The sequence below is a fragment of the Neofelis nebulosa genome, chromosome 12, assembly GCF_028018385.1.
Source record: "Neofelis nebulosa isolate mNeoNeb1 chromosome 12, mNeoNeb1.pri, whole genome shotgun sequence".
In the NCBI taxonomy this organism is placed as follows: domain Eukaryota; kingdom Metazoa; phylum Chordata; class Mammalia; order Carnivora; family Felidae; genus Neofelis; species Neofelis nebulosa.
The window spans coordinates 22870967-22884809 of NC_080793.1; the positions used below are offsets into that span (position 1 = coordinate 22870967).

Sequence of the window (13843 nt, forward strand, 5' to 3'; positions counted from 1 at the left end):
CCACACCTATTAAATCACAGCAAATATTGCTGAGTCTCCAGTAAGCATGAAAGATCTTCTTCCATAAGCCAAAAGTTTTCTGGTTTCATTCTCTTTCATGTAACAGCTGCCTCAAACTTCAACTTGAGGAACTTTTTCGTACCACTGTTGAATCAGTAGGGCACCTCCAGAACCCTATCACCTGAGACGTAACCCAAATGGACTCAGGGTTCTAGTTCCTTTTTCAGTTAGAAATTGTTATTCACACTCCACCAATGAGATTTCTAAGGAACAATCCACTAGTATCTGCACATCTATTCCTTTCAGGTCCAGTTTCAACAAGAAAATGTAACTGAAAAGTTATTTTTTTGATTTCTACATTCTTTTCCTGAATATCAGTATCAATAGAGTCTCTTTAGACTTTAGAGTCTGCATTCTCCAGATGGTAGAGGATCATAGTATCAAGTTCCTATAGTGGGCAAGTCAGGTCCTATAAACGAGAGAACTTGGCAAGTAGAAGAGTGGATTCCCCATGTAAAGGCAGCAGGCACCACCCCAAACCAGCTGACTACTCCACTGAAATATGGGCCAGTGTGGTCACCCCTTGCAATTTTTCAGGGCAAGCCTTTATTTTTTTAAATATGAAATCTAATTTTTAAACGGTGACAACTCCACCAACACACATACACACACCCCTTATCGTGCAGACCAACAAAACCGTATCAAATGGCCCATTCTTAGCTCGTGACCTTTGCCATACACAATGTTTGCACTCCAATTACAAGGAGCTATACTTACTATAAGCAAACTTTTAAAAAAATATAATTCTGTTTTGCAAAAGACAATCCATCCAGAATAGCTCTGCTTTCAGCACCCATTTCTTCCCCTACCACCCCCTCCCCAGCCCCCAACCTATTTTCCGAGGACTGGTACTCTCATGGCTGAGATGGCTCCCACGCATGCCCTCTAGATTCCTAAGCCCCTTACTCAAAGTCCAGAGGAAAAAACAGGTTGGGAGACTTTGTCCAATTAAAACGCTCCCTGAAAACACACCTGCGTGAGCTTCACTGACTTGTTCCTGCTGACAGTCTAGGGATTTGGCATCAAGTATTCCAAGAGCATACTTCGTTCTCACTATGCTAGAAGCTCAGGCTCTTGAGTAATTTCCTACCACAGAAACTTGAAAATTCCAACGAGCCAAGTGTTTAGCTTATTCCCACAGCTTCAGAGAGGATCAGAGGTAAACTCAGAAATCATGAGCCTCAGCCACTTCGTTGTACCAGTAAAGAAACTCAAATTTAGAAAGGGCAAATGACATGCCCCAAGGTGATATAGCGAGGTTGTTGGCAAACTGGAACAGAATTCGACCAGTTCTTGCTAGAAGCTAAGAGAAACCTCTTGAAGAGAAATGGTTAAGTGGGTCTTGTGCACCGCTTCTTGCTTTTTAAATCTGCATTTGGCCTTTTAGAATCATTGCCCATCTCGCCTGCGTTCTTCACTTTCAATGTGACTTGACCAACCCAAATTAGGATTTGCCAAAGAAGTGTGCATGGGAAAAAGTGTTTTTCCTAGCTGCCAACCCATCAAAGTTGTGGCTGCAGATCAAGGCTGTGGTAGTTTACACCCCAGGTTTTTAATAAGGGACAATTTGGTGAGATTCCACCACCCCCACCCCCCACCCGCACCCCCTTACAGTATTTCAAGAACTACTCTCCAGAGTGAAATCCCCGATGTCTGATGAGGCCTGAGTTACTCTTAAATGTCTTTTCACATTCGTTACATTCATATTCTCTCCTTCCGGTATGAATTTTTAGGTGTTCTACCAGGATTGAGCTGCGGCTGAAGGTTGCTCCACAGTAGTTACATTCATAGGGCTTCTCTCCAGTATGAATTCGATGATGTTCATTGAGAGATGAACTCTGACTGAAAGATTTTCCACACTCTTTACATTTGTAAGGTTTTACACCAGTATGAATTCTCTGATGACGACTGAGGAGCGAATGGGTAGGGAAGGCTTTCTCACACTGGGTACACTTGTAGGGTTTTTCTCCCGAATGAAGCCTCTGGTGATAAATGACAGATGTAAAATGGCTGAAAGTCATCCCACAGTCATTACACAAATAGGGTTTTTCTCCAGTGTGGATTCTCTGATGTCGAGTAAGGCAAGAATTCTGTCTAAAGGCTTTTCCACATTCACCACATTTATAGGGTTTCTCTCCAGTATGAATCCTCTGATGTTTGGAAAGGGATGAGCTGTGACTGAAGGACTTTCCACAATTGTTACACGTGTAGGGTTTTTCTCCAGTATGAATTCGCTGATGTTGAATAAGAGATGAACTGTCACTGAAGGGTCTCCCACATTCTTTACATTTGTAGGGTTTTTCTCCAGTATGAACTCTCTGATGTTTAATGAGGTGGGCACTCAGGGTGAAAGCTTTTCCACAATCATCACATTTGTAGGGTTTCTCTCCACTATGAGTTCTGTGATGTGGCGTGAGGGATGAACTGTCACTGAAAGCTTTTCCACATTCATTGCACATATAGGGTTTTTCCCCTGTGTGAATTCTCCTATGTTTGGTCAGGGAGGCACTATAGCCGAAGGCTTTTCCACATTTGCTACATTTGTGGGTCTTCTCTCCCATCTCAGCTCCCTCATCTTTATCTGAGGATGCATCTTGATGTAGATTTTTCCAACATTTTTCACATATAGTGCAGTTTCTTCTCTTAGTAAGGGACAAGCTTCGTGTAAAGGCTATCCCACAGTTACTGCATTTCTGGGCCTTCCTCCCCAAATTCCTCCCCATTTTCTGATGTTTCTGATGTTCAGTAAGAGATGAAGAGTGACCTAGGGCTTTCCTGCCTTCGTTACATTTCCGTGGCTTTTCTCCAGTGTGTTCTTTGCGGTTCATAAGGTCTGAATGAAAACTGAAGGGTTTCTTGCATTCATTATACTTCCGAGATTTCTTCCTTAAGTAGACTCTCAGATGTTTAATTATGTCCGAGGTTTGTTTGAAATTACTTCCAAAGGGGCTCTTATCTGGATCAAATTCCTCACCCTTACTGCCTCTCCCATGAGTTTTCTTTTGTGTGACTGCGCCTTGTGAATATTCCTTACTGCTACGCTTCCGGGATTCTCCCATTAAGCCATGATCCCCACCCATTAGGCATCTTTCTATTATTTTATTTAAAGTTGATTCATCCAGGAGAGCATCTTGATTTCGAAAGGATTCCTTCAATTCACCTCTAGGTTCACACTCTAAAAGAAATAATAAATAGGGTATGTCCTGTTGCAGTAAAGGGAGCTATCATATTTGGGACTGAAACAGGAATACAGATAAATAGTAAGGACTATGAACAGTAGGTGTGTGGCTTGCACAGTTCTCAGAATCTTACAAAACAGAGAAGAAAAAAGTAATATAGGAAAACTAGGTAAATATAGGGATTAGGAAAAATATTGAGGAAAATGAAGAATTTATGCTTTATAGTTAAAATAAAGATGCATGTTATCACCCTCATTTCAAATTTCTGTAATATGTTCAAACTCACTCTCTCTACAATCTACCCTTTTTCCAAATAATGACGACAGTGCAAACATTTACTGAATACTTAGTAAATGCCAGGTCCCACATCCGGCACTTGTATTTCACTTAATCTACACACCAACCCTATAAAGTAGGTCCTGTCATTATCCCCATTTTGTGGATGTGACAACCTAGGCACATGGACTGTAAGGAGCTTACCCAAAGTCACATGTAAGTGGCAGATTTTAATCTAGTCTGGCACCAAAGCCCATAATTTATTTTTAATCATTTTATTTATTTTTTAGTGTTTATCAAAGCCCATACTTTTGATCCCTATACTACACTGCTTCTCAAAGCAGCCAAATAGCACTAAGTTTATAGAAAATGTTAATCACATCACAGACATGTAACATCAACTACGCTAGACTTTCACACATTACCCCAGTCTGGCCCTATCAATCTTATGGATACACTCTACTCAGGCATCCATTCGCTGTCCCTACACACTATGGTGGTGTTCTCAATCCTATTCTCTCAGTCTTTGTACTACCTGAAATGCAATCCCAAGCATTCACTATTCACTATTCAACCATTCACTATTACAAACACATAAATTTGACAGGGCCTAGGGTTCAAGTCCCACAATCTCCACAGCCTTCTCTAATACCATATTCTATTTACACCCTTCTCAGAACTTTGAATTCATTTACTAGCCATCATCATTCAACTTGGCTTTTTTTTTATTTTATTTTTTTTTTATTTTTTTTTTATTTTTTTATTTTTGGGACAGAGAGAGACAGAGCATGAACGGGGGAGGGGCAGAGAGAGAGGGAGACACAGAATCGGAAACAGGCTCCGGGCTCCGAGCCATCAGCCCAGAGCCTGACGCGGGGCTCGAACTCACGGACCGCGAGATCGTGACCTGGCTGAAGTCGGACGCTTAACCGACTGCGCCACCCAGGCGCCCCTCAACTTGGCTCTTAATCATGAGATCACACTGTCACTTTCGTAAAACTATTATTATTTTAATGTTTATTTATTTTGAGAGAGAGGGTGAGCACGAGTGGGGGAGGGGCAGAGAGAGAGAGAAAGAGAAAGAGAGAGAGAGAGAGAGAGAGAGAGAGAGAGGATTCCCAAGCCGGAAACAGGGCTCAAATTCAAAAACCATGAGATCACAACCTAAGCCAAAACCAAATCAGACACTTAACCAATGGAGCCACCCACATACCCCTCATGAAACTATTTTTCAAAGCACTAACTATAAAATACAAAAATTCTATTACCCAGAAGCTAACCATTGTTAAAAATTCTGTGTATTTTTTAAAGACACTTTTCTCTATATTTTAGAATAAATCTTTTGTATACATTTAAAAATAAAACCATGTATATAACGTGGTGTTACTTTTTTTCATTCATAATTCCTTCCCATCTCATGGATAATGCTTCGTAAGAATAATTTGAATCAGTAGTAATTCATCATTTAGATGCATTACAGTTGAGACATTCCCATACTGAATGTATATCAAATGATTAATATATATTCAGAAAACAGTCATAAAAGTGGAGTTATGGAACCAAGGGTAGAAAAGTTTTACCACCATATGAGAGATGATGAACACAAGTATTTGAGTCCTCCTCTCTGGTGAAATGATCTTTCTTTAAATCTTTACAAATTTGATGGATAATAAGTAGATCTGCTGCTTTAAATGTATATTTCATTGTTGACCAGTGACTGGGAAAATTTTTTCAAATTTACAGGTATTTAAATTTTAGTTTTGTCAGTTATTTTTAATTTTGTCAGCTATCTGCTCAAGTTCTTCACCCATTTTTCGAACAGACTCAGCATTAGAAAAATCAGTTCCTTGCTGATTTACTTAAGTATTTTATAAATTATAACTACTGACTCTGCTTTGTCCGTCATCTCCAGTCTGTTGTAAATAACTTTTTAAACAAGGTGTACATCTACATGATGATTCTGGGGTGGAGGGGTACATGTTTATATCATTTATATTAAACATAATATTCTTTATTTGTGTATCTATACTGAAAAGAGCCAACAGGTTGACTTTGGTTAAAATGGAATAGAGATGGGGCGCCTGGGTGATTTAGTTGGTTAAGCGTAGGACTTCGGCTCAGGTCATGATCTCATAGTTCGTGGGTTCGAGCCCTGTGTCAGGCTCTGTGCTAACAACTTGGAGCCTGGAGCCTCCTTTGGATTCTGTGTCTCCCTCTCTCTCTGTCCCTCCCATGCTCACGCTCTGTCTCTCTCAAAATTAAATAAAAATATTAAAAATAAAATAAAATTTAAAAAGATGGAATAGAGCTAAGGGGCACCTGGGTAGCTCAGTCAGTTAAGCATCCGATTCTTGATTTTGGCTCAGGTCACTATCTCATGGTTTTGTGAGTTCAAGCCTGTCAGGCTCTGTGCTGACCCTGCAGAGCCTCCTTGGGATTCTCTCTCTCGCCCCTCCCCACCTTTCTCTGTCTCTCTCAAAATAAATAAACTTAAATTATATAAAATAAAAGGTGGAACAGAGCTAAGTGAAATTATTTAATATAAAAAAGTATTGTAATAAATTATTTTTAAATGTAAATTTCATACATTTATTGTTAAATATAAAGGAAGGATAAAGAAAAAAAATGTAATCCCTCAAAGATAACCAGGGTGAACATGAAAGCTCTCCAGACATTAAAAAAAATCTATCTATAGCTATATATTTAATACCTGTACATGTAACATTCTTTTGCTTTTAACAAAGATGAGATTATACTCTACACGTTGTCCACTGGATGAATTCCTACTTTTCCTTCAAGATTCAACTTAAACGTGAAAAAAGCTGTCGCTCCTGTACTTCCCACTGTTCCTTACCCATGCATTATTATAGTACACATCCCGTTACTAACACCTTTTGTTCTGATACCCATATTATAGCATCCACACAGATGCACTTCACAGATCTCCAACTCTGGGACACTTACTTACCAGTCCCTGCAGCTGCCCTGAATATCCACCACCACATTCATGCCAAGGCCACTTTCCCATAAGCTGCTCCCAGTCCATGGCAAGTACAGCAGGGACACTTGGGCAAGCCCATTTCTTGGGAGACTCAGGAATCTGACTGGCAGGTGATTCCAGTTTTTGGCCTTGCCAGAGCTTTTTTAAGTTTATTTGTTTGTTTATTAATTTATTTATTTTGAGGGAGAGCACAAGTGGGGCAAGAACAGAAGAGAGAGAGGGAGAGAGAGAGTGCCAAGCAGGCTCCGTGCTGTCAGCACAGAGTCCAATGCGGGACTCGAAATCACAAACAGTGAAATCACGACCTGCGCCAAAATCAAGAGGTGGACGCTCAACCAAGTGAGCCACCCAGGCGCCCCCTTGCCAAAACTTTCTTAAGCAGCACTGCAGTCTAAGATACTTCCTACCGAACCTTTCTCCCTTCCCTCTCTCATTCACAGATGTTACAGTCACACTATGCTCTTGACAGCTCCTCTAGCCTCTTCCAGTAATCCCCATTTTCCTTCACTGAAATTCTCCCCAGTAAGTCTCTAGCATAGCTAATCATGTCTTGGCATCTACTTCTCAGAGGACCTACACCAACAGTCTCTCACTAAAATGAATATTCCAGGAAGGCAAGGGGTATATTCTAATCACCTTTCCATTTTAGCATCTAGCCCACCCAACATTTCAAAAGCTCTTCACAAATGGCTTGGCTAAACAACCGTTTTAATTTCCTTATCTGCTTTTCACCAACTCACCTGGTCTGGAGCCTTTTGAGACTTCTTTTTCCAGCAGCCATGGCAGTTCAACCCACTTAAGCTGGGAAATCAAATCTAATTTGGAAACTGCAAAGCCTGCTCATAGAGAAAAGAATACCAAATGACTGTTTTCTGCATAGAACAAAAATGTTCCAACATTCACACACAGCCTCTGGTTCTCTAGGGAAGAGAAGCTTTCACATACAGACATCAACACTGGAATATGAGGAGGAAACCAAGGAAGGTATGCCCTTGATGACAACACAGTGATACTCAACATTTCCAGTTCAATAAAGCAGAACTCTTTTTTTTTGGAGAAAACATTGCAGAAAAGTACATTTTCAGAACACACTTTTAGGATCAGTCATGGTCAACCCTGCATGCCCAACCAAAACAGTTAATAGCATTTACCTTTCAATAATAGTGAACAAAAAGATACACAGCTTGTATGTTAGATCAAGAAGAGGTATCTTTACCCAAAAATTCTAGGTTCCTAAAGTTCTCCAGTAGCACTTCCTTAAAGAGCTCCTTTTGAAAAGGCTCCAGTTTTCTCCACTCTCCTCTGGAAAAGTTCACAGCCACATCCTTGAATGTTATGGACTCCTAATGAACACACAAAACACAGTCTTTTTGCATTGGCTTAACATTCACAGGTCCTGGGGATTAAGAACTGGGTATACTTTTGGGAGCTATTATGAGTCTATTTTAGTGGTATTATTTACTATTGTGAATAAGAATTTTTTTCTAACCGATAATTATTGGTCTATAGAAAGCTTATCGACTTGTAACCAGCCACTTTTCTCAACTATTACGAGTTTTAGTACTTATTCAGTTGATACTCAGAGGTTTACAAATAGACCATGTCATCTGCAAATAACACACATTTGTCTCTTTCACACCAATACTTACTTCACTTCCTTTTTACCTTACTGCATTGGCTAGAATATTCAAGAAATGCTCATTAACAGCAGCATGATTAGACAGCCATATCTTTTTACAGGAGAGTTGCTTTTTGTTTTCCAACACTGTTCAGCTAGAGTTTTACTGTGTTAAGAAAATATAACCCTATTTCCACTTGACTAATTTTACCCAGAATAATTTAAGAATTTTAGTAAAAATATTTTGTTGGTTTTTTTTATAATTTTTTTAAATGTTTATTTATTTTTGAGAGAGACAGAGTGCGAGCAGGGATGGGCAGAGAGAGACACACACACAGAATCTGAAGCAGGCTCTAGGCTCTGAGCTGTCAGCACAGAGCCCAAGGCGGGACTCAGACTCATGAACCATGAGATCATGACCTGAGCTGAGGTCCGATGCTTAACCGAATGAGCCACCCAGGAGCCCCACAGAGCTGTTTTCATTAGAGTCAGACTTGTGACAAATTCTGGTAACTGAAATAAAATAGCATCTGAAGAATGAGCACGAAGAATGTGAAGAAAAGGGAGGCTGTCTTCTTTACTCTAGTATTTTTATATCACTCTGTAGGAGCTCAGTAAGTATTCACTAAAGAATGAAAACCAGTGAAGGGAAGCTTACCCGGGACTCAGCACTTGGAAGGACAGAAACCATTTTATTTTCTTCAGGGTTCTCCTCTTCAGAAATAACAGACTCTTGAGAGGCTGGATCTAAGAAGGGGAGAGAAGAACACTCTGGTCTTTCAAATGTGTTCCTCAGACTAGAATTTCTTACAGGTCTCTCTGGATAAAAACGTCAGAAGAAACAGTTTTTCCCTACTCTTTAAAACAGAGATAAAAGCCACAGATACACTCTTTTAAAATCCAAGCTCTTTCCCCTACCCCATAAAAAAGCCTTTCGATTCCTAAGCTCACAATAACTGATTTCATTCAATCCATACACCTACAGTTTTATGAATTTAAATGGCATACTAATTATTCTTTTAAAATATTCATAGGATGTTTTAAGGTAAAAAAGCATTTTGTTTTATGTGTTAATTTGTTTTCTTCACAGTCCTAGCACAATGCCTTGTAGAGTCATTTATTGAATGAGAGAACCAAGATGGTCTCAGGAACAGACCCTTCTTCTGGGGTCACCAGCAGATTCCTAAAGACTGAAATCAGGAAGCCAAACTATCAACTAAATATATTACATACCTGGCAATGTCAACAGCTCTTCTAATAAGAGAAAAGTATTAAAAAAAAATTTTTTTTTTTAACGTTTATTTATTTTTGAGACAGAGAGAGACAGAGCATGAACAGGGGAGGAGCAGAGAGAGAGGGAGACACAGAATCTGAAACAGGCTCCAGGCTCTGAGCTGTCAGCACAGAGCCCGATGCGGGGCTCGAACTCACGGACCGTGAGATCATGACCTGAGCCGAAGTCGGACGCTTAACCGACCAAGCCACCCAGGCGCCCTGAGAAAAGTATTTTTTAAATCATGCTTCACTTTCTTATGAAAAGAATTTTAGGCAGCTTATTGATTAGACAATCAACAGAAATTAAGAATCAGAATTATATAATCAAAGAGAAAGAAGGGACGATTTTAAGGAAACTGTTCTTACAGAAGGCTAAAGCAATCAATTCATGAACTTCTTTACTGCAGGGGCTTCCATATAGAGGCCCTAATTTTGGAGAAGCACCACACTGCAATGACAGACAAGTGAGAGGAAAGTCAGGAAACCCAAATGTTGAATATACCTTTAGCTGTGCAAGCACAATTCAAGTCTGTGGTGGTAAATGCCACTTCTGTGGAACTCTGGGTAGAATACAAACTTGTACATATGTATTGAGTCTTATCGTAACTCCTATGTTACACATATTTGGAACATTGTAGGATATTAGAGGGATTTTTTTTTTTTTTTTTAATTTATTTTTGGGACAGAGAGAGACAGAGCATGAATGGGGGAGGGGCAGAGAGAGAGGGAGACACAGAATCGGAAACAGGCTCCAGGCTCCGAGCCATCAGCCCAGAGCCTGACGCGGGGCTCGAACTCACGGACCGTGAGATCGTGACCTGGCTGAAGTCGGACGCCCAACCGACTGCGCCACCCAGGCGCCCCTAGAGGGATTTTATAAAAGCTGAACCACATGCCCTCAAAGGGCTATCCACCCTAGAAGTCTTTTTATCCATATCTTACAATGATAAGTTATAATTCATAGTTTATACATTTATAATAATGTAGGCATAAAAGTATAAGTCAGCTGTTCCTCCCTTAAGGCTGTGAACTGCATTATCCAATAGGGTAGCTGCTCACCACGTAAGGCTATTTAAATTTAAGATTCAATTCCTTATTTGCCTTCGCCACATTTCATATGTTCAATTTGAAGAGCAAAACCGTGCAGAACACATTTCCATCATTGCAGCTATCGGGCAGCCCCGTTCTGGAAACGTGCTCCTGCACCCGCTGGAGGCAGAAGTTGAGGCCTGGGCAAGATGATATGCTTGTGACTCCAAACACATTCAGATAATTTCCTTCTCTCCCATGTTCTAAGAGTCCCTCTTACTCAAGGGGAAGAGGAAAGAAATTAGTATTATGCCTTGACCTGTTTAACCCTCACAAAAGACTTAGAACAGACAGGAACCCCTTTTTTACAGATTAAAAAAAAAATGAAAGTTCAGAGAGGTTACATAGCTTGCCCAAGATTCTACAGTAAAAGGTGAGGCTGATCCAAACCCAGTCCCAACCCCAAACCTGGACTCCTATTTTAGCAATCAACTGCTTTCTTTGGAGTTTACTTTCACACCTTGAGGAAATTACTCCCTCTTCCTCCCACCATCTATGATTCTCACCTTCCTTTTCTTCAAGTGTTTGGGTCAAATCCTCTATGAGGGTCACTACTTCCTCACTACTCTCAGGACGTTGTGACTTTACCCATATCCTGATCTCCCCAGGCAAAATGGTCAGGAATTGCTCAAACACCAAAAGCTCTAAAATCTGTTCTTTCGTATGGATGTCTGGTCTCAGCCACTGAATGCAGAGCTCCCAGAGCTGATTCAGGGCTTTTCTGGGTCCAGCCACTTCTGAGTAACAAAACCACCTGAACCTCTGTCTAAAAGTCTCTGGGTCAGTCGCGTCTCCTCTCCGGATAGCTTCTTGATCCCCAGGAGTATCCATTCTTAGGACCTTGTTTGGTTCACTTGAGGCCAGAGTTTGAGGGTCCGGGGAGATGGCTGTCATCTCGTCCAAGGTACTACAGCTTGCAAATGTATCACCAGCAGGAATACAGTCCCCTTCAGACTCTAGGTGAATTAACAGGACAGTCCACCGACAGGCACCAGGGACAGCAAAATATCAAGGGTTCCAGGCATTCAGCTTATGGTCTTGCAGAAACTGTCAAGAAATAAAAGATATTAAATAGGTAAAACAATTACTTCTAAAAACATTGTTCTTGGTATGGTTCACAGACATAAACATACGGAGAGGCCAGCAACAGCCCTGCCCAACTGCTACATTAAAGAGCAATTTTCTTTGTGGGGGAAAGGCTGGGGAGTTAATTTAAGGGTAATTAAAGATACCCACCAAGAAAACGGTTTCTTCAGACTAAAGACTCTTCATAAGCAAAACACATCAGAAAAGGCACACTGCTAGAAGAGAATCCAGTCACAAATTTATTCTATTCCTCCTGTCCTGTTGCAGTGAATGGCCACATATTCCCAACAGGTGTTCAACTCAGAAGCCCGATTTCGTATTTGCCTCTCAAACTTCTCACGTAATCAACAACCAAGTTCTGGCAGTTTTATTTCTTAAAAACCTCCCATTCTACCTTTTTTTAAAAAATGTTTATTTATTGTTGAGACAGAACATGAATGCGGGAAGAGCAGAGAGAGAGAGGGAGACACAGAATCTGAAGCAGGCTCCAGGCTTCAGCTGTCAGCACAGAGCCTGATGTGGGGCTGGAACTCACCGACAGCAAGATCATGACTGGAGCAGAAGTCGGACCCTTAACCGACTGAGCCACCCAGGTGCCCCGATCCTACTTAAACTACAAATGTACGGGTACCTTCAATCCAGTCTCATGCTGCAGCCTAAGGATCCCTTCTAATTTGCAAAATAGGGACCTATCACTCCCCAGCTGTCTCAGGGTGAAGTTCAAATGCAGAGGCCATGTATTGATGATCTAGAGACCCTGCTCTGAGAACCTCACCTCTTGAGCTCTAGCTGCCCCTGATGGATGCTGCAGCCATAAAAAAAAACAAAAAACAAAACAAAACAAAAACTATATCCCCTTTCATCCTTTGCACTAGTGCCGTTCCCTCTCCTAGAAATGCTGTCTTCTTTCTCTCCTACCAAACCTTTACTCATCCTTCAAAACGACTCCTTTCAACTGTCACCTCTTGCACAAAGGTTTCTCTGATGCCCAAGTGCTCTTCTGCACGGAGCCCATCGTGTGTTACACGCATGCTTTCATTCTGCAAATAACTGAAGATCAGGAAACTATGACAAGCGTGGAGAGATCTGGTGGGGTCCTCACCCTCAGAGAGCACCCAGGAGATGAAAATACAGTCTGAGATGTACTACACTGCGGCAAGTGAAAGCCCTCTCCTCCTATTGCAAGTATACCAATAATTCCCCCACCTCTGAGCACAGAGCCCGGCACACACGAATGCATGACGTCATTTATTCCTTCGCCAAATATTAGGCACCTACCACGTACCTGACGCCGCTCTGAGCACCTGGGGCTCTGTGTTGACTAAGACACTCGTCTAGGTCTCCAGGAAGCCTACAATAGAGGCTCTGCGAAAATGTGACGCAGGCAGGCAGAAGTTCTCAAAGGGGGTGGGGGGCGGCTGAAGACGTGGTTATCACGACTGGAGGAGGAGTGCTAGTGGCACCTACCTAGCGAGTAGACCTAGGGATGCTGCTAAACATCCTGCAGTCACCGCAATGCTCCCTTCCCCCACGCACACACATAAAGGAATTTTCCCGCCGAAAAAGTCCGCGTACCCAAGTTAAGGGAGAATGGAAGCAGGGAGGGGATGGAGGAGGAAAGCTCCGTCATTCAGGACAGTGCCCACCTCCCCCAGAAGCTGCAGCATCGGGAGTGCACTGTGAGATCGCTCGGCTCCCCACCCACCCACCCCACCAAGGATGCACCCAGCCCGGGTGCATCCTTGCAGCCGGCGACCTGGCCGCGGCCGCCAAATCAGGGGCCCGGGACAACCACTACCTGCATCAGCACCCGCAGTCAGGACCAACGCCACCGCAATGAGCTTCTAGAAGCTGGTCCTGCAGGAGCTGCGCGCGCAAGCCCGCGAAGAGCCACTGCGCCTGCGCAAGGGCGCAGAACTACGATTCCCGGAATGCGTTTGTCCTGCTTTGCGAAAGTCCTGTGTTTTCCATAGGCTCCCACCTGGCCTGTTGCGCATGGTCATTGGGAAACGGCTGGTGGGCTCGGCCACAGAATTATTGCTGCGCCAGAGGCCTAAAGGCCTAGAACCATCTCAGCTTTTCAGATTTATGATGCTCGGTCTCCTAGGTAACCTCAAACCATCCCTCCTCCTTCCTCTCCCTACCCTTCCCTTAAATCCAGGCTGGAAAAACCCACTGCAGAATGCATATTAGTGATGCATTCTATGTAAGCCATAATTAATGCCGCAACGCGAATTTAACAAATATTAATTTTATGAC

The 13843-nt window shown here is 42.1% G+C and overlaps 1 protein-coding gene across 2 annotated transcripts; it reads right to left on the reverse strand.

Moving 5' to 3' along the window:
- Positions 1 to 339: 339 nt before the first annotated feature.
- ZNF483 (zinc finger protein 483) lies at positions 340 to 13551 on the reverse strand. Of its 2 annotated transcripts, none has more exons than XM_058694562.1 (6): positions 13383 to 13551; positions 11005 to 11545; positions 8793 to 8881; positions 7733 to 7859; positions 7257 to 7352; positions 340 to 3235 (listed from the first exon to the last, which is right to left on the reverse strand). In XM_058694562.1, the coding sequence occupies exons 2-6, from the start codon at positions 11390 to 11392 to the stop codon at positions 1686 to 1688; spliced, it is 2250 nt and encodes a 749-aa protein (XP_058550545.1). In that variant the 5' UTR covers positions 11393 to 11545; positions 13383 to 13551; the 3' UTR covers positions 340 to 1685. The 2 variants fall into 2 exon arrangements, with proteins under 2 accessions (XP_058550545.1, XP_058550546.1); XM_058694563.1 differs by lacking the exon at positions 13383 to 13551 and adding an exon at positions 12870 to 13168.
- Positions 13552 to 13843: the final 292 nt, after the last annotated feature.

Bases quoted from the DNA above. Each gene is read 5' to 3' on its own strand.
- ZNF483 (XM_058694562.1), bottom strand. From the start codon at position 11,392: ATGACAGCCATCTCCCCGGACCCTCAAACTCTGGCCTCAAGTGAACCA. The intron at 7,353-7,732 runs GTAAAGATACCT...CTCTATGAGCAG, and splicing joins TAGGAACCTAGAATTTTTGG to GCTTTGCAGTTTCCAAATTA. The intron at 3,236-7,256 runs GTGAGTTGGTGA...TATTTCTTTTAG, and splicing joins CTCAAAAGGCTCCAGACCAG to AGTGTGAACCTAGAGGTGAA.